Source organism: Loxodonta africana, chromosome 4, assembly GCF_030014295.1.
Source record: "Loxodonta africana isolate mLoxAfr1 chromosome 4, mLoxAfr1.hap2, whole genome shotgun sequence".
In the NCBI taxonomy this organism is placed as follows: Eukaryota; Metazoa; Chordata; class Mammalia; order Proboscidea; family Elephantidae; genus Loxodonta; species Loxodonta africana.
Window position 1 is genome coordinate 95,895,532 of NC_087345.1, and position 22,952 is coordinate 95,918,483.

At 38.3% G+C, this 22,952-nt stretch overlaps 1 protein-coding gene across 2 annotated transcripts in view; it reads left to right on the forward strand.

Moving 5' to 3' along the window:
- The first annotated feature begins 1,457 nt into the window (after positions 1 to 1,457).
- SLC38A4 (solute carrier family 38 member 4) overlaps positions 1,458 to 22,952 on the forward strand; it is a 31,134-nt gene continuing 9,639 nt past the window's right edge. Inside the window, exons 1-12 of one of the 2 annotated variants that reach the window (XM_003405733.4) lie at positions 1,458 to 1,745; positions 4,655 to 4,745; positions 5,248 to 5,363; positions 8,410 to 8,483; positions 8,941 to 9,033; positions 14,948 to 15,029; positions 15,118 to 15,200; positions 15,314 to 15,372; positions 16,379 to 16,654; positions 16,781 to 16,860; positions 18,141 to 18,241; positions 21,286 to 21,410. In XM_003405733.4, the coding sequence (XP_003405781.1) occupies positions 1,627 to 1,745; positions 4,655 to 4,745; positions 5,248 to 5,363; positions 8,410 to 8,483; positions 8,941 to 9,033; positions 14,948 to 15,029; positions 15,118 to 15,200; positions 15,314 to 15,372; positions 16,379 to 16,654; positions 16,781 to 16,860; positions 18,141 to 18,241; positions 21,286 to 21,410 (1,299 nt within the window). In that variant the 5' untranslated portion in view covers positions 1,458 to 1,626. Of the gene's footprint in view, positions 1,746 to 3,589; positions 3,604 to 4,654; positions 4,746 to 5,247; positions 5,364 to 8,409; positions 8,484 to 8,940; positions 9,034 to 14,947; positions 15,030 to 15,117; positions 15,201 to 15,313; positions 15,373 to 16,378; positions 16,655 to 16,780; positions 16,861 to 18,140; positions 18,242 to 21,285; positions 21,411 to 22,952 lie in introns of those variants that run through there. The other variant, XM_064284341.1, reaches the window with a different exon arrangement.

Sequence of the window (22,952 nt, forward strand, 5' to 3'; positions counted from 1 at the left end):
TTAAAACTTTTTCTTGGTTGTTCTTTTTTTTTTTTCTCCTCATGCCTCTTAACTTCTTCATATTTTTCATCTCTGTATCTATTTGTGGTATAATTTGGGTGATTTTCACAGATTCATCTTCCAGCTTCATAACTCTCCCTTTGGCTGTGTTTTCTTTGTTTCGATGACTGTACTTTTTTTTTTTTTAAGAATTCCTTTTTTGGCTCTTTTCAAGATCAACTTGATCTTCTTTTACAATGTACTTATTCTGTGGACTTTTTTCCCCTTGTTTTGAATGCTTTCATTATATTTATTTTAAGGTCCCTTTTAAATTGTAGCTCCTCAGATGTGAATCTTACCATTTCTTGTGCCTACTGACACACTCATCATAGTGAGTTTCCTTGTATGTTTTGTAAATTTTGTAATTTGGGGTGGTGAACTTGTCTCAAGCATGAGTTGCCTTCCACAGGCATACTGCAGTGGTACCAGGTTTTGGAGACATTCCTATGTGGTAATTTCATGTTTGTCAGAGGACTTGTGGGTTTTATGAGTTCTGGAGCAATTCTTATGTTAGTTTCTGTGCTCAAGATTTCCTTACCAAATGGATAGTGCCAATTCCAGAAACACAGCTTTTGAGAGTGATACCATTTCTCCCAATATAATGGTTCAACAAGAATTAGATGAATCTAATAGTAAAAATTTCAGGCGAAATACACGAACAACATTTAGTGGACTCGTAGTTTTTTTTTTTTTAAGTCAATGCTGGTCCACCCCTTTTCACTTTACAATTGAGGAAAATGAGGTCCAAAAAATGTTCAATAATTTGTGTTGAGATCCAGTGCATTTAAGGTAGAGCAGAATCTAAAAATTGGATCTCTTCATTGTTAAAATATATTTTAATTTGATGTAGATGGTGATGGATGCTGATTCAAAGGAAAACCTGTATTTCTCTTTGTTACTATTAACTTTGGCTTCATGATTCAAGTGACTGGAAAGTTGGCTCATCAAGCCTGATCCTAAACTGTGTTGCATGTTATGAAGTATTTTGGTGGTGTTAATTCTTTCATGCTCAGTTAGCAAATTAAAGCACTGATTTTCTTATGATACTGCTAGTAGAGACACTGGGAGATTCTGCCTTGGCAGATCTTCCTTTGTCAACAATTTTCTTTTGTCTCCCTTTCTTTTAAATCATGCAACCTGCTTGCAAATACTGAAAGCTTCTTTAAAACTGCTGCCACATCTTAAGATTTGTTGAACTAGCAAAGCACCTGCCATGTTCATTATGCATAAACCAAAAACCAAACCCATTGGAATTGAGTCGATTCCAACTTGTGGCAATGTACTCGATAAATACCTATTGATTTGGCAGTTTGTTAGTCATTTTCCTTGTTCTCTTCCATTTTTTAAGTGTGAAGTTTTCAAGAATTTACTTCTTTTCCATGTTTTTATACAGAGCATATACAACATATGTGATTCATTTTCATTTATATAATTTAAGGAAAATTGTAATGATTTAATTTGTGTTCTGTTTGCAGAACAGAGTGTTCTGAAAGTCAACACAAAGTAGAAGAGCCTTAAGCTGAAGGTACAGTATATTATTTACGCTGAAGGAGCTCGTGTGTGGAATAGAACGCCCTGACAGCTCAAATGGATCCCGTAGAACTGAGAAATGTCAACATCGAACCTGATGATGAGAGCAGTAGTGGAGAAAGTGCTCAAGGCAGCTACACTGGGATAGGAAATTCAGAGAAGGCAGCAATAAGCAGGTATGGGGTTAAAAATCATCAAGTCCCATGGAAAAATGAGAAAGGTTTATGAAAGTGGAAAACAAGGTTCTTGTCTAGAAGAATTGGGTTATTGTCTATTTTAGACAGCAATGGCATTGATGTTACTGGATCAATTCCCTGATCCTGAAATATAATAATGTCAGTCTTTTGTGTGACTGATTTAGAATTGAGATTATAAAGTCCTCATCCTCATTAATAATGTAGAATAATTTAAATTATATTATCCTATCATTTCTCTTACTCCTTGGACTATTTCTTTCTCAGGTGTCCTCTAAGTGTTGCTTTGAATGTCCTTTAAATGTTGTTGCATCTCCAATGTTAAGGACTCTTATCTCTCTACAAGTGTCTTCTGAGAAAGTTCAGTCATAATGATCATGGCACCACCCACCGACTATATTCCATCTTTTCAGCCCATTAGACTTCTCAGCTGTGTTTCAGACCATTGTATCTGTCTACTATACATCTCTACTAGATGACTTATGTGTCTAAATTATCTCATATATAAAGTCAAACTTGTAATCTCATACTGAGCTATCATTCTCTTCAAAACCTTCTCCTCCTCTAGTAATCTCCATCCTTGTAAACAGTCACCACTATCATTCAACAATTCAATCAAATGTCTAGGAGTCAACTTTGACTCATCCCTTTCCCCAATCCACACACTCAGTGATCAACTATCTCCAGTTGGTTCTACCTCATTAACATTTCAAGTCCACCCTCTTGTTATCCAATCTATTGCCATAATGGAAAGAGTAAGAATGTTTTTGTGAAGTTTGATACAATATGTTCTGGAGCAGTCATAATAACCTGCCTTTTAACTCCTCACTGAAATACTGGTCATTATTTTGCAATTTTATAATCACTCGAAAAGATGTGTTTTGTCTTTGTTTGGCTTAGATTGGTTCTTTAAAGTAAATTTTTGAGAAATTTGACATGAGGCATTTATTTGGAATCATTGTACTTATGTTTTCAATATATGCTGGGTTTGGTATCAAAGCATTTAAGGCACCGGGGACACTTCTCATATATGTTATACAGCCTGGGCCTGTTTTATGACTATAACTCATCTCATGCCAAAATAAGAACATGAAACTGCCTCAAAAAAAGAAAATAATCTGTTTACTTACAAAATTTTTTAAAAAGTACTCATGGAATACAAGAATCTAGTTTGTTGATTAAAGTAAAAAATAGGGTGTTGGACATTCCTAAGTTTAAATTCTAGGTGGCACTTTTGTTTTTAGAGTCCTTAGACCCATTTTGAGCTTTATTCAATCCTACTGTCTCAGTTTCGGTTATGAACATTATGTACCAGTCTTTACATAGCAAGTATATTTACTAACACAGACTATTAAATAAAGCACAACGTGGGGGGAATGGGGCAGTGATAATGGAAGAAGGAAGCATGTTAGGGCCTTATGGTATCATATTTCTCCTATGAGAAATATGGGGAGAACCCCTGGAAATGTTCCTAACTTGTATGCTGTGAGAATTCCTTGAGTTCTAGAAAAATACATAAACCTCTTTGGTTTTATCTGCTGTTTGTATCTACAGCTTACTTTGTTCTCTATTCTCAACAAGTAACTCTTCCACCCCTCTTCTTTACCAGATTATTTGAAAAATCCTGTCCTGTTATTAAAGATGCTTTGTATCGATCTCATTATCATCCTATAATTATTTCCTGCTTTTGATTTCTAAGGGATATTTTAATAAAATCCCTCCAATTATTTTAATTTACTATGTCATGCAAGAAATGTCCTAACAATTGCCGTTTATCTAATGAGAAAGCACTGCTAGGAAGCATGCACAGTTGAGCATTTCATATAATGAGACAAAGCCTGTTTGGAATTTACCAAAAGTGTTCAAAATGCACTAGTGGCAGCTGGACTCATTAGCCAAGGCTTTTGGGGAATGTGGCTGGTACTAAGCCCATATCTATAACCCCCCCAGCATATACAATATAAGTACAATTAGGGGTGGCACCTATGACCCAGCTGTGCTTAAATAGACCACAATCCCAGTGTTCTGTTGACAGTGACGTTTTAAAGTCCTCCCCCCAACTCTTGCATAAATTCATTGAATTTTCTTAACATTTTTCTTAGTTGCATGCACTATCTAATAATCTAGGGACATTTTCAGAGTAATTAAAATATACACACACACACAACCAACCAAACACAACACAGAGCTACCACTGAATTTTACATCAAGGGATGTGTATAAAAAGATGGAGACAAAAAAATGTAGAAATGCCAACTGGAGACGCATTTGTACCCCTAGAACTGTGTGGTGCTATGGAAGACCAGATACTTGGAGTCTGGTGGGTGTGAGCCCACGATTTCTCTTCTCTGAGCCATAGTTGCCTCTTCTTTAGAGTAGGGGCATGAAAGTTCTCTCACAGAGTTGTTTTGAACATCAAAAGAGATGAGGACCACAATGCCCCACACATGGTAGGCACTTAATGACTGCTGAATTCCTAATATTGTATGATTATGGTGTGGTAGTAGTTGAGGAAGCTCACTTCAAATCAGGACTGTGTACCCTTTCTTCAGAAGGATCCCAACCAGGGAAAAAGTTAGCTCTAATTATTCTCTATCTTGTATAGTTAATGTTGGAAAGAAGAACTGTGGCATAAAAAGTTCCACTAAAAATAATGTTTTCTTCCTTCATAACTTCCTCCCTCTCATTCAAAGTATATTCACAAATGAAGTGTAAGTGTTGGTCTGGAAGGAGCACTAGTGGAAAGGAAGAGAAGAAGAAAAGAGTTTTCGATGTCTGGTTTTCCTTCCCCCAATTTAGTTACTTAGATCATCTGAAACATAAATATTATTTAGAGCATTTACTTAGATGTTTTGACTTTCTTATTTTCCTTTGTGTGTGTGTATGTTCAGTCAATTTGCTAATGAAGATGCTGAAAGTCAGAAATTCCTGACAAATGGATTTTTGGGGGAAAAGAAGCTGACAGATTATGATGATGAACATGTAAGTTAACCTATGCTTTTAGGCAGTAAACAGGCCTTGAGGGTGTCTGATCTACCTAGGTCTCTGTGGGAAAACAATGTGACTGAAATTTTCCAAGCTTTGATCAGCACATTCTCTGTTTATTCAGGCCCTTACTGGAATAAGGGCTTGTTTTTCCTGTTCGCCATATGGCTGCATAAATCATTTATGAAATTTATTTGTTTTTTGGAGAAATCATTCTAACCCAAATGTAATCTGCAATCATACATGCTTTCTCTTCTTTATGTTATTCGACCTGTATTTTGTACTCAGACCCCTGCTGAAACCAAGCACTGAATTCCATTGAAAATTACGTACTTTTATTGAGGTTGAGTAATAGCTTTTAGTCACTGTGATTTTTATCTTAGTCTTCCGTTTTAGACTGTAATCTCCTCCAGTAATGATCATTTGAGAGTAAGAATAACCCAAAAAAGGTTCTTCCTTTGGCAAATGTTTGCTTATGATGCGTCCCTTTTGCTTCAAGCATCCTGGAACCACCTCCTTCGGAATGTCTTCATTCAATCTGAGTAATGCCATAATGGGCAGTGGAATCTTGGGCTTGTCCTACGCCATGGCCAACACCGGAATCATACTTTTTATGTAAGTCAATGCACATGACTACATTCAGTGATAAAGTCCATGCATACCTGGTATTTTTCAATTAACAATTCAAAGTTTGATCTTAGTGAACAGGAATGCGCTGAGAAAGTATTAACAAATTTCTCTCACATTTTGATAACATAGCAACCTAAGTTAGAACAATCAGAGCAATCTTATCATGGGACTTGCTCAGCCATCCCTAACCAAATTGTGGAAAGTTTTTATGGTCACCACCCATATTGCTAAAGCAGCTCTTCTAGTCCATAAGAACCATTTCACAAAGCCGTTTATTGTGCAGTGGGTGCTTAAAAATAGTGTGTAGTAGTCAAAAAGTGTTTAGTAGTCAAAAAGATCTTTCTCAGAAGCATATCTGATCCTGTCACACTTTTAGGATAAAGACCCCATTCTTAACCTGGCCTAAAGAGCCCTGCATGTCCTGGCACCATCTCATACACTATCCCCTGTGCCCCCGTGCTCCAGGCTCACTGGCCTTCTCTATATCCCATGAAGGTGCCAGGTTCCTTTCTATCACAGGGTCTTTGCACATGACTTTCCCTCTGCTTGGAACCCTCTTCTCTTCTCTCTTCATTTTGTAAGCTCCTTCTCATAGCTCAGTCCTTACCTTAATGCAGTCTCCTCTGACTTCTGTGACAAGTACAAATCACCTTATGCACTCACCAGAGTTTTAATACTTTAGCACATTTGTCTGATTTGTTTGCCTACTGTTTGTCTCCCTTGCTAGGCTAAAATCTCTAGAGAGTAAACCTATGTCTGTTTCACTCACCACAGGTCCGTATCCTCAGGACCTAGCACGGTGCTGGGCACAGGGAATATCTGCAGAGCAACTGAAGCTTACTGCTAAACCTATGCACTTTAGCTGATCTTGATCAAATGCTGCCTAAGGGTAGCAGTGTCATGCGGCTGACCTGTAGGATGGATTCCACATCAGTGACAGACAGCCACAGATGCTTACGTGTATTACATAATGCTTGGCGTTTTCCAAGACACAGTTGGCAGCAGTGAAATTTTTCACAAGAATAAAATCTAACGTCAGTCAGGCATCGGTGTTAATGCAGATTGCAATCCCAAATGCAGCGCTAGAGAGTTAAATAACTGTCTAAGAATGCAACATTTATATTATAAATATACACTATTTATTTTCTAAGCATCACTTACGATTAGATAATCACATAGCTATTTGAGGGCTAAGGGTCAGGGCTATAAATATTTATATTGTGTTAGTGTGATGATAAACGTTTTCTGCTTTGATTGAGTTGTTTTATGTGTAACATTCTTTAGCTTAATGAGTTTTTAATTTTGGTTCTATAAGCCATGTTTGAAATAAGCTAATTTTTAAAAAAAATTATCTGAATCTTAATGGCTAGAGATACATCCACGTATATTTTTGTATACTTTTGTAATGTACACTAACTCTAAGACAAAAAGACTGCCTACTACTTAGTAAATACACATACTATTACAATTATTTAGGAAGTTATTATAAATCTGTGATAAATAGGAATATGAAACACTTCCAATCCTAAAGCCATAGCTCATTTCACGAGAGGAGAATATTCCACTTTTGTACCCAAGTGCCTCATTTCAGTCCTATAAACATCTAGCATGTTAATTGTACTAGAGCAATTGAATTGCTAAACCTCATGGGGTGTGTTTTGTGTGTTGGTGTAGTACAGGCTAGATTCGGCTACCTCCCTGAATTCAGAGCAACAGTTTTTGTGTTACTATTTGTTGTCAAAGCAAATATTCATTTAAAATACAGAAAATGCTTCTTATATCTGCAGGGAACTGAAGTATGTAATCTGATTTATAAAACTCTTTAAAAACAGGTAAATTCGTAAGGCACATGGAAAAACATTTGAATAAGCCATTGGTTAGGCATTCCGGTAAACGAATGTTTTGTGGAAAATAAAAGCACATTATAACTAGAGTAGTTATATTGAGTAGTTATAAGTCGTGGTCCCAAATATATGTTGACTTTATCAGGAATTACCAAAGAATTGGACCAATTGTGGGGAAAAGGTTTAGTGTGCTCTTATCATGTAAAATAGACAAAGAATAATACATCTTTTTTTTTCTTTTTAATTTCAGGTAAAGTTTAGTATTGGCCCTTCATTTACTATGTAGATGCTCCTATCTGCACCATTGCACTCCAGTTCTTGTTTTGGGAAAACACTGATCACTATGTGTTTTGTATAACTATATATGTAAACAAGCCATACATCATACATGCACGTGAACAGGTAGAGAGGGTTCTGAAACTAGAAATTATTCTTTCTGGATACAAAAAAAGGAATTTTCCTGTACCCTGTACTTACCTTTCTCAATTATACATGCGATTGGCTAAGCCTCTGGTTCACGAGGCACTTTTTCATCTATCAGACAGGATCAGTAGTAAGCCATGACTCTGACTCATGGCGACCCCACGTGTGTCAGAGTAGAGCTGTGATCCATAGGGTTTTCAACAGCTGATTTTTAGGAACTAGATCACTTCTGAGGTGCCTCTGGGTAGATTTGAACCTCCAACCTTTAGGTTAGCAGCCGAATGCATTAGTTATGGGCATCACAATGGAGCTCCAAAATGGAGTTCAGACATTACATGCTTTTGCTTCTATATTTCTAGGTTTTAGATGAAGGTTTAGTTAGGATATTGAAGAGACTTACAATTCTTAATGTTCATATGAATGTCATATAAATATGACACATATAATGAGTGACTAGATGTAGTAGAGCTAATTTTGCTAACTATTTAGCATCTAAATTATGAATCAGATTTTGCAAATGGGTAACTCTAAGAATACTTTAGGAACTTTGGGTAGTAGATTTTGGCATATAAAATATAGCAAATTCTAGTCTGTGACATTACGAGCTATGTGTGGAGTTCTGAAAAGAACTCTTCAGCTTCCCTAAACCCTCATACTTTTGGAAAGTTAATGATTGGAAAGATCAAGGTGATCATTTATACTTACCATTATTCTGCCTTATTTATTGTAGATACTTTATTTTCTACTCTCTTTCCCCATTACAGAATCATGCTGCTTGCCATGGCAATATTATCACTCTATTCAGTTCATCTTTTATTAAAGACAGCCAAGGAAGGAGGTATGTCACTCTTAAGTTCAACACATCCTGTTTTGATCTTCATAAAAGGGTACTTCAATCTATGCTTCCGTAACATTATCATGATTTTACTCAATTTCACATTTCGTTTTTTTCTGACCCCAGTGACATGATTTCTCAATGTTTTTAGTAATTCGGGCAAGTGAGAAATGAGTGAAAGTCAGCTGGCTCAGGTTCAAGCCAAGTAGAAAAGAGAGACTTTTGTTAGATGATAAACAATTTGACTTGCATGCAACTAAAATAAATGAAGCCATTGCTTATTGTTTGGAGGCGATTTTAATATATTTCTTATTCGTGTTTGAGGTTGCATTTTGGAGGTTTATAATTTGTGTACGGTGTTTATGTCCCTGTTTGAGACTCTAATGAAGAATTATGTTATGTAAATATTTTAGGCATTAAAAGAATTCTTTTAACAGGGTAATTTTATCTTTGATTGCAGGCTCTTTAATTTATGAAAAATTAGGAGAAAAGGCATTTGGATGGCCTGGAAAAATTGGAGCTTTCATGTCCATTACAATGCAAAACATCGGAGGTAAGGAGATATTGCTTTCAATAATAGACTGCTTAAGCTTTCAATAGAGTGTTCAACGCATAAGAAAGCTTTGTGGCAACAAACAAGCACTTTAAAAACAGAAAAATACCTGCTTTATGGGTCTTAAATTTCAAACATAAAGTTTCTTAGTTTTGCTGTCCCACTTTAAGTAAAAAATGACAATATCTAAGAATGAAATACCATAAAGCCCCACCAAGTGAATTCTAGATTTAAAATATAGAATTAAAGCCTTCTTGACTTCTTATGTAGGCTTTAATCAACACTTTTAAAATTAAAACATTAGCGCTTATTTCTGTCATTGCCAATGCAGTTTTTTCATATGTATGATTGAGTTTCTTTCATAAAACTGAAAATTAAGTATCTGTGGAAAACAGCCAAATTCTGTGGTTCTTAAATATACAACCTTGTACAGAACCAGCCTGTTAGAGGATGTGTCAGAAGCATTATAAACCACAGGCTCCTTGGTTCTACAGAGTCTTAGAATTCGGATTACAGTTTCCAGGTTAGAATCTGCAAATATATATTTTTAACAGTGCTTTCAGGTGATATGCTTGTCCATCATCTTCACACTGGTTCTGTGATTTAAGATATTGTGTTTTTGACTTTCAGAAGGCATCCAGACTCATATTTCTTTTTTTTTAAATAATTTTTATTGTGCTTTAAGTGAAAGTTTACAAATCAAGTCAGTCTCTCACATATAAACTTATATACACCTCACAACATACTCCCATTTACTCTCCCCCTAATGAGTCAGCCCACTCCCTCCTTCCAGTCTCTCCTTTCTTGACCCTTTTGACAGTTTCTAACCCCCTCTACCCTCTCATCTCCCCTCCAGACAGGAGATGCCAACATAGTCTCAAGTGTCTACCTGATGCAAGTAGCTCACTCCTCATCAGCATCTCTCTCCAACCCATTGTCCAGTCCAATCCATAGACTCATATTTCTTGATGATTATCTCCTGCTGCATGGCCCAGACTTCTCCCCACATGCCTGTTGCCGTCAGTTCCAACTCATAGCAACCCTATAGGACAGAGTAGAACTGCCCCATAGGGTTTCCAAGGAGCACCTGGCAGATTCTATCTGCCGACCTTTTGGTTAGCAGCGGTAGCTCTTAACCACTACACCACCAGGGTTTCCATCTCCCCACATAGTGGCACTTATCTTGTCCACTCCTAACCAGTCCCCAAACCTGCTAATCTTTTGCTCTTTCTTCTTTCAGTGAACAGCATTGTAGTTTCTTAAGCCAGAAATCTGAGCACCCGCCGAAAATTTCCCTCTTTCCCTAACACTGCACATCCAATCAAATACTAAAACTTCTCCATTCTATCTCTTATTTATCTCTTAAATCTCTCTTCTCCTTCCATCCTCACCACCACAGCTCCGGTGATCACCTTCTAACTGGTCTCCCTGACTCGAGTTCCCCTGCTCCCACCTTAAATTCATCCTCCAGATAAACTTTCTCAAATTCAAATCTATTCCTGCTTCTCTCATGCATTAAATTCTTTAGCATGTTCTCGAATTTTCAAGACTAATTTTAAATTCCTTGGCCTGACACATAAGGCTCTTCATAATTTGTCCCCTGCCTACCTTTCTGACACCTCAACTACCAACTCCATATCTATCTATCGATCATCCATCTAGCCATGCATCCATCCAGCATCTCTCTATCCCCTATGCATCCTGCATCATAGCATAACACTGTATGTTCTCCTAATGGTATTATTTAATATTTTTAAAAATCCTCTGTGCCTTCTTTGCACATGTAATTTCATCCCCTTGAATGTCTTTAGATGATCCTCTAACCCTAACACACACACGCACACACACACACACACACAATTTCTCTTTCTCTCCTCACTGTGGTTCATCCCTTCTATAGGCTGTTAGGTTCAGTTCCTCTGGGATCCTTTGGCCCTCTTGGTTATGTATCTGGTATATTATTGTTTTTTAAAAGATATCTAAAAACTTTTGAGGTAGAGAACAGACTTTTGGTGTTTGATGTACCTGAACCTGAGTCTGTTTCTGTCACCTATAATCTGTGGCCTTGGGAAAATCACCTAACTCCTCTGAGTCTTTTTCCATCCATGAAAATGATAATTCCCCATACTTACGAGGGCATCGTGAGGATTGAATAAGATAACCTAGGGCGCGTGATATGGGCTGAGTACACGCTTCCCTTCTCCTGTTCTCTGCTTCACTATCCATGTATCTGGAGCCCTCCTGATTTTTTTTTTTTATAATTATAAGACACATATAATGAAAAGCTAAAACATTTCATAAATCGGTAAATTACAAAGAAACATTTACGTAAGTCGCCCTCAAAAATAACTACGTCAGGTTTTCCTGTATACTTAATTTAAGAAATACATTGTTATTGTAAAAACTGGATTATAATACTGTTTTTGCAGCTTGCTTTTTTATTTAACAGTATACCTTGAATGTATTTAGATGTAATTCTTTTTAATGACTGTAGACTTTGACATTGTACAAATGTACCATAATTGGCTTACTGAATCCCTTACTGATGAACAGTCAAATTGTTTCCTTTTTTTTTTTTTTTTCAGTATTACAAACAATGCTGCAACAAATTCACTTGCACAAACATCTTGCAAGGAGGCAACTCCTTCTGATACATAAACTCCCTGGAGTTTTATCAGGGTTTCTGGAATGGAGAAATTTGTTTAATAACCTTTCTCCAACTGTACCTACTCCTGATAATGAATCGTTGATAAGCAGACAAATAAAATTCAGCCATATCTTAATGATTTATGTTTCCTTCTTTTCACATTTTTGTCCATTAAGACTACAATCCTGGGTAGAATTTGACAGTCTCAAGCAGATTGTCTCATTCATTTTACTGAGTTGGGGCCACAAGCATATAAGCTCCCTCCATTTTCCACCAAATAGACTTCTTTCCATTTGGTTCTCATTTTCAGCCTTCTCAAGATGAAAATTATCAAGTACTTCACAGGATCACCTCACAGTTGACTTAATTTACTTGTCTGGACAATTGAAATCACTGGATGTAAGCATATTTCGCATTGAACTCAACAGTCTGAGCCACTACTATGGTTTTAAACGATGAAATAAACTGCAAAGTGGTCTCTCGTTCAAGTCACACACATATAAGAAACGTGGCTTTCTAAGAGTGAGATGAAGTTTCACAATACCGCCCTGAAAATGCTCTCACTTTAGTCCCTCTCTGAGTTGGAAATGACTCGATGGCAACGGGCTTTCGGGTTTATATGGTTAGTTTTTATTTTGGAATAAGGAACATTGCTTGTATTTCTGTACTCAGTAGCTCCACATTTAGAACGGTTAAGTTTCTCAATCCCTTGGAAAATTAACATTTACCACAGATATTTTAACATTAGCAGAATAATGTTGACATTACCCAGACAGGTCTGGATCATTCTGAATTTTAAGAAGACCAAACACATTAACAGTGGTGACATCACTGAAAGCCAGCAATTAATAGCTCTAAAATTGAACGGGACCTCACTGAGCCAGTTAATCAGAACTATCTCCTGTTTACTCTGTAAGATTTAGCTTTAGCCAAGGTCTTTGTAAAGATTAACCAAATAATGTTTACAGAACACAGGCCAGGTATTGTAAAAACTCATTTTCCTTTGACAATAGGGAAGAAGCACTGGCCCAGAAGTCAGGGAACTTATATTTTAGGTGTGGTCTGCCATTTTCAAGCCGTGTGATCTTGGACATGTCATTTAACTCCTCTAAAGCTTTATATTCTTAGCGGTGGAACGAGGATAACAACATACACTTTCTCCTTTCCTGGGGCTTTTCAGCTGATCAAATGAAATGACGTGAAGGATTAAACAATGTGGGAAATTGTTATCAACATTATAACTTTTGTTTGAAGTTCAGGAAATAATTTTTAAAACGTTGATTGTTATTGTTAGTTGCCATGGAGTTAATTCTGACTCATGGCTATCTGTTTTAAATGTCTTTTAGCACACACTTAAAGATCTGTGTAAAACGTGTTGGTTTTGTTTTTAATCAAGTCTTTTGACATGTGCCACATAAAAAATTAGCATTAGACTTCACTGAGAGAAGGGACTTGGAGAAGGGTATTGTGTATTTATGCATATTTGTACATATGCATAACATATAATTTGCCTACAAAATCCCTAAAATCATTGGCAAATTGTATGTTATGCACATGTATAAATACATTTTTCTAGGGAGGAAGTTTACAGATTTCATCAGATTTGCAGTAGTGTTCCCAATCACACAATTATCTAAGCCACTTCCTGTCAAGTCAGTTCCGGCTCATGGAGACCCAAGCGTGTCAGAGTAGAATTGTGCACCATAGGGGTTTTAGTGGCTGATCTTTTGGAAGTAGCTTGAGAGGACTTTCTTCCAAGACACCTCTGTGGAGTGGAACCTCCAACCTTTTAGTTAACAGCCAAATGTGTTAACCATTTGCACCATCCAGGGACTCAATCACTTTTCTAGGAGCTCAAAATTCTACCACTTTGGATAATTTCCTATTTGTGTAAAAGGAGACTAGAATATAGAGATAAAACCTAACTGGCAAATGGTAGGGTGGGGAAAAGCTATCATCTCCTGCATTCTTTAATCAATCCAAGATGATAGCAGTTTAGACAGTGGGCTGTCTGAGACTTTGTGTTCCCCTCAAGGAGATCACAGAGGACTAAAGTGACATTCATTTTGGCAAAGCCAGAGTGATGTGTAGTCTACTCAGCTCTGCCCTACAATTGTCCCCTCTTTCTCTGGCCCATGCCTTTTGTTGCCAGACCCTTGCCCAAGTTACAGACACCAAAACAGATACTCTCAAATGTTACGGATTAAATCGTGTCACCCCAAAATGTTTGTCAATTTGGCTAGGCCATGATTCCCATCATTGTGTGGTTGTCCACCATTTTGTGATCTAATGTGATTATCCTATGTGTTGTAAATCCTAACCTCTATGATGTTAATAAGTCGGGATTAGAGGCAGTTATGTTAATAATGCAGGATTCAATCTACAGGTTTAGGTTTTATCTTGAATCAATCTCTTTTGAGATATAAAAGAAAGAACTGAACAGAGAGGAGTGGGACTTCATGCCACCAAGAGTAAAGAACCAGAAGGGGAGCACATTCTTTGGACCCGGGATCCCTGCACTGAGAAGCTCCTAGGCCAGGGGAACATTGATGACAAGGACCTTCGCCCAGAGCTGACAGAGAGAGAAAGCCTTCCTCAGGAGCTGGCACCCTAATTCAAACCGCTAGGCTCCTAGACTGTGACAGAATAAATTTCTCTTTGTTAAAGCCGTCCACTTGTGGTATTTTTATTATAGCAGCACTAGATAACTAAGACACTCAGTATGGGTCATTCTGATTTATAACTAATGAGTATAAAACTTTGAAACTGTAGCTTCCCTGAAAACCACAGAGTTGGATTCAACACAAACCAAACAAACAAACAAAAAATGTTGATTCTGACTCATGGTGACCCCATGTGTCACGGAGTAGAACTTCTCCATAGGGTTTTCTTGGTTGTAATCTTTACAGAAGCAGATTGTCAGGCTTTTTCTTCCAAGGAAGAACACTGGGTGTGTTCGAACTGCCAACTTTTCAGTTGATAGATGAACACAAACCATTAGCACCTCCTAGGCATCTTGGATTTAACACAGAAACAGCATTACTACTGTTAGCAAAGGTCCACATGTAAGAACTAGAGAGCCAAATGGTTATTTTTGAAAAGAACTTGGAAGCCGTGCAAAATACATGGTGACCTTTCTTTCCATTTGAGAGATTAGATGCTCATCTTATTAAGAAGAAATGATGTCCTGAATGTCATGACTTCTTACAACTTTGATGTGCCTTTAGTGCTAAGCACACCACTTAGCTGTCACATTTTCCTTTTTAGCAATGTCAAGCTACCTCTTTATCATTAAATATGAACTGCCTGAAGTAATCAGAGCATTCATGGGACTTGAAGAAAATACTGGGTATGTCTTATATTCTCTATAGCACCAACTGATTCATTTTACTTGGCCTTTTCTGATCCTAATAGCCTTGTCTCTCTTTGTCTTCTAGAGAATGGTACCTCAATGGCAACTACCTCGTCATATTTGTGTCTATAGGAATCATTCTTCCGCTTTCTCTTCTTAAAAATTTAGGTACAGTTATTTTTTTTAACTGAAAGTATTTTTTATTTGCATTTCATATTCTAGTAGGTAAGCTGACTGTAGATGCCATATTCACCTTCCAGAACTTTTCTGCTAACTCCTAGGTTACCTTGGTTATACCAGTGGATTTTCTCTTACCTGCATGGTGTTTTTTGTCGGTGTGGTAAGTGATTTATTGACCTGATCCTTGTAGCTTCATGAAGCATGAGATGCTTTTAATGTCTGATTTAGTGCCTTCATTTTTGTTCAAGCTCTTCAATAGCATGAAATAGTTCTTGCATCAATTGCAATTTTCTTTTGTTCTAGTTTGGAATGTGAAATGAGCAGTCATGAGTTTAAAAATAGTTGCGCTAGAATGTCAAGGCTGCTGCTAATGGTATGTTCTAGGCACAATGGGTATATATTTGGAAAAAAAATGAAAACTTCAAGCGGGAACATGACCTTAATCCAGTATTTAGAGGGTGGAAGGAGTGAAGAGTCCCAAAAGGTGAGTGAGTAGCCTATTTAAAAAAAAGCTAGTTGCCATCGAGTTGACTCCGACTTATGGTGACCTCATGTGTCACTGTCCTCCAAGCAGTTTTTAGTGGCTGATTTTCAGAAGTAGATCGCTAGGTCTTTCTTCTAAGGTGCCTCTAGGAATAGGCTGTATAATTAGCCTTAACTGCGTGAATCAGCCGTGTTCTCTTACACATTCTACTCACAAAGAGAGAGCAACCACGGTGGAATTAAAGAAAAAAGTCTTCCCCCAAAAGGGGGGCAGCTTTTTCAGTATTATGGATGTCAAAATTAAAACATTTCCCCAAAGAAGAAAGCAGCAATGCTATTTCAGTAATTGATCATTACTATTTTTTGGTGACTCATGTCATCATTAGTTTGAAGAAATATAAGATACGCAATGGGGCAGGAAAATGGTTGTCTTTCTCATGGAAGGGGATAAAAGAGGGCTGGGTTGGATTCATGCAAAGAACTGTCCTGCTGACTCTAAGGGCCTGGTAGTTCCAACCCTATCATTCCCTTCCTTGGAACAGAGGCTAGGGGAAGACGCCTCCTTTATACATTAGTCTAAAATGAATCCCCACTCTGAATAAGCCACAAATGTAGATTTTTGCTTATTTTTCCTCAAAGGGCTGAGTTTTTTTTTTTTTTTTTTTTTTAATGTCTGGGTTTAGGTGATTTACAAGAAATTCCAAACACCTTGCCCTCTGCCTCTTCTGGATCACAATGTTGGAAATCTGACATTCAACAGTACACTTTCCATGCATGTTGTGATGTTACCCAACAACTCTGAGGGTACTGGGGTGAACTTCATGATGGATTACACCCACCAGAATCCTGCAGAGCTGGACAAGAACCAAGCCAAGGGCTCTCTTCATGGCAGTGGAGTAGAATACGAAGCCCATAATGATGACAAGTGTCAACCAAAGTATTTTGTATTCAACTCTCGGGTGAGTAAAGGCGTAAGCCTCTAGTGAGCCTAGTGGCCTCTGAGTTTTTATTTCACAAGCTGAGGTGGCCAGGGGTTGCCATCTGTGCTGGAATGCTAAACATGCGGTGTTGTCTTTGTTTTTCAGACGGCCTATACGATTCCTATCCTAGCATTTGCTTTTGTATGCCACCCTGAAGTCCTTCCCATCTACAGTGAACTTAAAGAGTAAGGCAGCCATCATTTTAGCATTCTAATTTGTTTTCAAAGTGTGCTGATATGTTAAAGGTACTTCATGCAGAAGCATGGTTTATAGCTTTCTCTTGAGAGAAAGTTTGTGCTACCACCACTCCTCAGTAGTGTGCTTTAACCAATACAGTAGGAATCAGCCACTCAGTGCACTACCTTCCTGCTTTCTTCTTGCCTATTCCTCTACCCTAATGGTTCACAGCAGGTGGAGGGGGAGCCTACAGCAGTAGTGGTTTTTGCAGGTGTGGGAAATTCGAATTTTGGTGGGAAGCAGTGATGTTACCAGACCCTCAAGTGATGACACCCATGAAGACCACAAATTAGTGTTAGGGCGACCTTGCCCAAGCTATTGATGTCACTTGTGGTCACTTCCTAACCCTTGTCTAGAAGGCGTTTACCATGAGAGATGGGGCAACATCTGCCTTCCTTGTCTCATCTGTAAAATGCAGACATTTGCTAGACAATCTTGTTTCTTCTACTTGCTAGTCCATGGCTCATTAATAATCTTTTCCGTTTAAGGTTGTTGACATCTACTTGGGGACAAAGTGGAGTCTGAGCCCATCTGTTGCAGCTCCTCTCTCTACACTTAGGGGAGGGTGTCACATCGTAGTTCTCAACTCCTTTAGCCCAGTCAATAACCCCAGTCTTCATTCTCACTACATAGCAGTAACTTTCCCCATAAATTCTGATCTACCTCATAAAAATTCTTTTTGGAACATTTTCAATTATTTTGATGCATTTGGTTTCCTTTGAAAACGCTGGTGGTGGTTACTCCAAAGGCTTGATGATTGACCTCGGGCAGCTGGCTGTCCCCTAGAATCGGTGTCCAGACACTGTCCAGGTGGCAATACCAGGCTTCCCGAAGTCTGAGCTCCTGGCAGTAGTGCTGTGCTGATTCTATTAGGCCCTTCTCCTCATTAAACTCATTCCACCATGAAATTCAAAAGCTTTCTATATTAGGAGCCAGGATGACCTTTATGTTAATTGCATTCCTAACTATTCAGCACACCAGCTTACTTATCGCCAAGAAGAACTGTCCCTCTTCTGGGGCAGTGGTTGTTTCTAAGACAGAAGTAGTGTTTAAGAAAAATGGAAACAAACCCTCCACAGCTGTCTAAGACAAATTTAAATCAGCTATAAGTTTATGCGTTAGTGATTTTATAAGACATACCTTCTTTCACTATTTAATTTTAATTTTAAAAAGTAATATTTTCATAAATTAAAAAACAAAAACAAAGGTGTGTTCTTTTCCCTTACAGTCGGTCCCGGAGGAAAATGCAAACAGTGTCAAATGTCTCCATCACCGGGATGCTCATCATGTACCTGCTTGCTGCCCTCTTTGGTTATCTAACCTTCTACGGTAGGTCTCTATCAGAGTTCCTCTCTACAAATCCTGGCTAGACTGACCATTAACTCAGGTAGCTATAATTCTTTCATTTACCCTCTCTAAGTAGCACGATCTAGAGATGATACCCACGCAATTAGTATGCTATTTTAGCTTTGGCACTTGACCTAAGGAAATGAGGTCTGAACCAGCCTGGCTAACAGGTTGCAACAATTTGTAAATTAACGCATCTTTTATTTAAAAAAAAAAAAAAAAAAGTTTCTCAGATTATTTTCCTTCAGGGACAGACTGTAATGCTTTGGTTTGACCCCCTAGTCATCTCAGTATAGAAGCAATGAGAGTGAATACAATAGCGTGTTGTAAAACTCTTTTGGTGGAACAGCCACCTAACTGCCAGGCAAATGGTAGAAAAAGTACAAAGTCTTGGAGTTTAAACTTATTTCTTATTCATCAGTCAGGTCACATCCTGGTGGCTTGGAGCATTAGGCAAATTTTCTGGCTTATACTATTCTATTCTGTTATACTGAATGGCTCCCTAAAAAAAGAGAATTCCCTTAAATCTTGAAATTTGTTACCCCATCCCCTCACCAATGTGACTCTGGCTACATTTGATTGTGCCTGAAACATTTTCCCTCTGGCATTTTAACAGTACAGAAAAAGACTAGGATCATTATTTCCTTCCCCGAAGCATGGCCCGATAGACAAAGGTCAGGGAGTCAAACATTGATCTGATAGCATATGGTCACATAAATATATTTTATGTATAAACCTCTCTAACTTCTTGATTTTTAATTTTTTTCTGACTAGCTTAGTAAATTAAATTGATTGCATGACAAGGTGGAGGCGAAAACACCACTTGCATAGGTTTTATTCTACTTTGACTATTAACTAAGTACTTGCTTGCATAGTAGTTAAGTGCTACAGCTGCTAACCAAGAGGTCGGCAGTTTGAATCTGCCAGGCGCTCCTTGGAAACTGTATCGGGCAGCTCTACTCTGTCCTACAGGGTCGCTATAAGTCGGAATCCACTCCACGGCGGTGGGTGCTTTAGATTGGGCATTAACTCCTTACTGGTCCTGAGTTAATGAAACCCGTGGTCAATACTGTTGAAGGTATTTTCATCCCTTTTTGTCCGTTTTTTTAAAAATAATGTTTTATTTGTTTTTTTCAGTGAAAGTTTATACATCAGATTAGGTTCCCATTTGACAATTTCTGCACAAACTGTTCAGTGACGTTAGTTACATTTTTTCCAATGTGCCAACATTCTCCTTAATTGCATTCTGGTTATTCTGTTTTCAGGACTCCAGTTTCCCTGCTGCTTTATCTTCTCCTTTTTGCTTTAGAGTAATTGTTGGCCTTTTGGTCTCATATACATGGTTTTCTTTTCTTTTTTTTTTTTTAATGAAGCACCATACTTACGTTAATATTCTTTATTTTGTGTGCCAATCTGTTATTTTGCTAAAAGATGATCTCAGGGGATAGTTTTTCAAAGTGTAAAGACTATCTCAGGGTGATACTCTCAGAAAGTCCTTTAGTCTCAACTAGTCCAGTAAGTCTGGCCTTCTTAAGAACCTGAGTTCTGTTTCATGTTTTTCTCCCATTCTGTCAGGGTCCATCTCTTGTGGCCCTGATCAGAATGGTCGGTGGGAGTAGCTGGGCACCATCTAGTTCTTCTGGTCTCAAGGTAGATGAGGTCGTGGCTTTTGTAGCCTGTTAGCCCTGTTGACTAGTTTCTTGTCTGAGACTTTGGTTTACTTCTTCCTTTTTAACTAGTTTTGAAGGAAGTAGTGGGAAAATCAAACTATATCTGATTTCTTAAGTATTTCCTAGTTATTTGTGTCTGGAATCCTGAATGAATGTGTTTTCAAGGAGGGCAACATCTTAATCCTAGAGCAGTAAGATCCTGTAAAATCATATTAATTCATTCTTTCATGTTACTTATAGTTACTTTAATGAGTTTCACAAACAACAACAAAAAACCTGTTGCCATCGATTCTGACTCATAGCTACCCTACAGGACAGAGTAGAACTGCCCAATAGAGTTTCCAAGGAGTGCCTGGTGGATTTGAACTGCCAACCTTTTGGTTAGCAGCCAGCCATAGCATTTAACCACTATGCCACTAAGGTTTCCATGAGTTTCATAAGACAAGTAAAAACTTGAAAAAGTCCAAAAGTCTGTGTTTCAATGTTGTGATGGAGTCCTAACTGACTTGAAATTGCACTTGAAAGAGCTTTAGATATCGTTTGTCTTAGGGTTTCCATACTGAGTCCAGAGAACCTGCATCAGGGGTTGCTGGGCAGGTGGGAGCAGGGGTGGTGCAATACAAGGGAAAAGCTGGTGGGGTTTAGACCTTTTACTCCCTTTAGCCAGAGCACCTCAGCCTCCCATTTGTTTTGTAAAGCTTCTGTGTAGCAGAAATAGATTTATCACAATGCAAATGAGCTAGAGACACACCTCAGCAAATTATAGTAGCTCCTGCAACTGTATAATCTTCGGGGCCCCTTTGTTCATTGAAACAAAGGTCAACAGCTAATAAACTCAGAGACAGAGTAACAGTGGAACTGTCTGGATTCCCAGGCCTGGGTCCTTTCCATTGCACTGTGCTTCCTCAGTGAGATGTTGCCATAGTTCACCAGTGCCAACTTGATAGCCACCTTCCATCTGTCTGTTTGTTGCACCGTAGTGGTTTTCATGTTGCTGTGATGCTGGAAGCTATGCCACAAGTATTTCAAATACCATCAGGGTGGCCCATGGTAGACAGATTTCAGCAGAGCTTCCGGACTAAGACAGATGTGGAAGAAACTCCAGATGACCTACTTCTGAAAATCAGCCAATGAAAACCCCATGGATCACAACAGAATATTGTCAGATATAGTGCTGGAAGAGAGCCCCCCAGGTTGGAAGGCTCTCAAAATACACAGTGGCCTCAAAAATGCACTTGAACAGACCAGTGATCTTGAAAATGGCACAGGACTGGGCAGCATTGTACACAGGGTCATCATGAGTCATAGCCAACTTGACAACACCAAGTGAACTCATTCGTTCCTTCTTCTTTGTAGGAGAAGTCGAAGATGAATTACTTCATGCTTACAGCAGAGTGTACACCTTTGACACTCCTCTCATCATGGTACGCATGGCAGTCCTCGTGGCAGTTACGTTAACTGTGCCCATTGTCCTGTTCCCAGTAAGTACATAGAGCTTTGGTGAAAGAAACCTGCGTGACCCCATAGATTAGTATGTATATTCTGACCTAATGTGGATTTAAGTATAATGTGAGTTTTCTATGCCTGAGGAAATTATTATTTTTATATAGAATTTTGAAGCCACTTAAAATTTACTATGTAATGTGTAGGTATAACAACTATTTTAAGTGTTGATTATTTTAAAGTGTAAGACAAAAAAAGATTTATTTTTATACTCAAATTCACAAAGCAGATCTGGAGCTCCTATCTAATGGATTAGTAAAAGAATAGGGATTCATATAACTTCTGCAGCTTGAAAGCCAAAACCACATTAACCTTCAAATCATATTGCCTTTTCACCACAGCTTTGAAGGCATTTCATATTTTTTCCAGTTTGTCGTGTTGCAATAACCCCCAAAGTCAGCCTTATTTACTCTGACGCCCTCAAGGCTAATAAGAAGGGGAGCCATGTTAAGTCAATTTCAGTAAATTACATACTAGAACCAAATTTCTCAAAAAAGAGTTACGTTATCCATCATATATCTCCTCCACCCTCCAAAACTGACACATGCCCTCTGCCAGACACATACTGGGATGGCCCCTTCTTGGCACTTGCCGTTGGCGTCAGTTTGTTCTGGGATCACAGAGGAAGACTGGCGGTGGAAACTTGAGCTGCGTCAGCTAAAACCACCACCTATGGATAAACATAGGTCTTCACCCTCCTGCCGACTCGTCTCCTTTCATAAACACTGAATTTACTCATTCATGTTGCGGGGGGGAAATAAACAACTCAGCAAACAGCACTGCCCTGTACAGAATGTTCCATACAAGGCCCAGCTTTTTTTGAGGACGACTTAGATAACGACACTGTAGTCACTTTAAATGCAGCTTGTGTGCTGAAGAATCTTTTTTTGCGACATTCTTTTTTCATGAGTGCATGAAACCAGATCCTTATTACTGTGGCGGCTAATATTTTACTTTTAAATAATGTCTTGCCTCTAATATGTCTGAACGTATTTTGAATGACACACAGCTTTAGCCTAAAATCAGCTCCGTCGTGGATACGAGGCAGAAGACAGCTGTACACAGAAGCTGTACTCTAGGGTAGTATTTCCATTCAAACACCTTCACTGAGAAAAGAGTACCTGGACCCTTCCTTTTTATGGGAAAAGATATCGCTGACTAAATTTTGCTATATGGTAGGCACTCGCATCCTTGTTGAATCAAAGCATTTTATTAAAGAAATCCATTGTATGCTTCTGTATTGTTTTATTTCAAAACCCCAAGTGAGTACTTTTAAGCTATGGTCTCAAGAGACTGAGAATTGCCCGTAGTCACAGCTGGTTGTAACAGTTGAACTAATGCAGTGCTCATGCCATGACACTGGTGACTGCAGTTTTGACAATGGGAAGTAAAAGTGAGCCTTTCCTTTACTCATAAAGATTTCACCTCAACATTGAAAGCCTAGGTCTCCCATGAAGGAAACCAAAGACACAAGGGAAAGGTTAGTCCAAAGGACTAATGGAACATAACTACCACAGCCT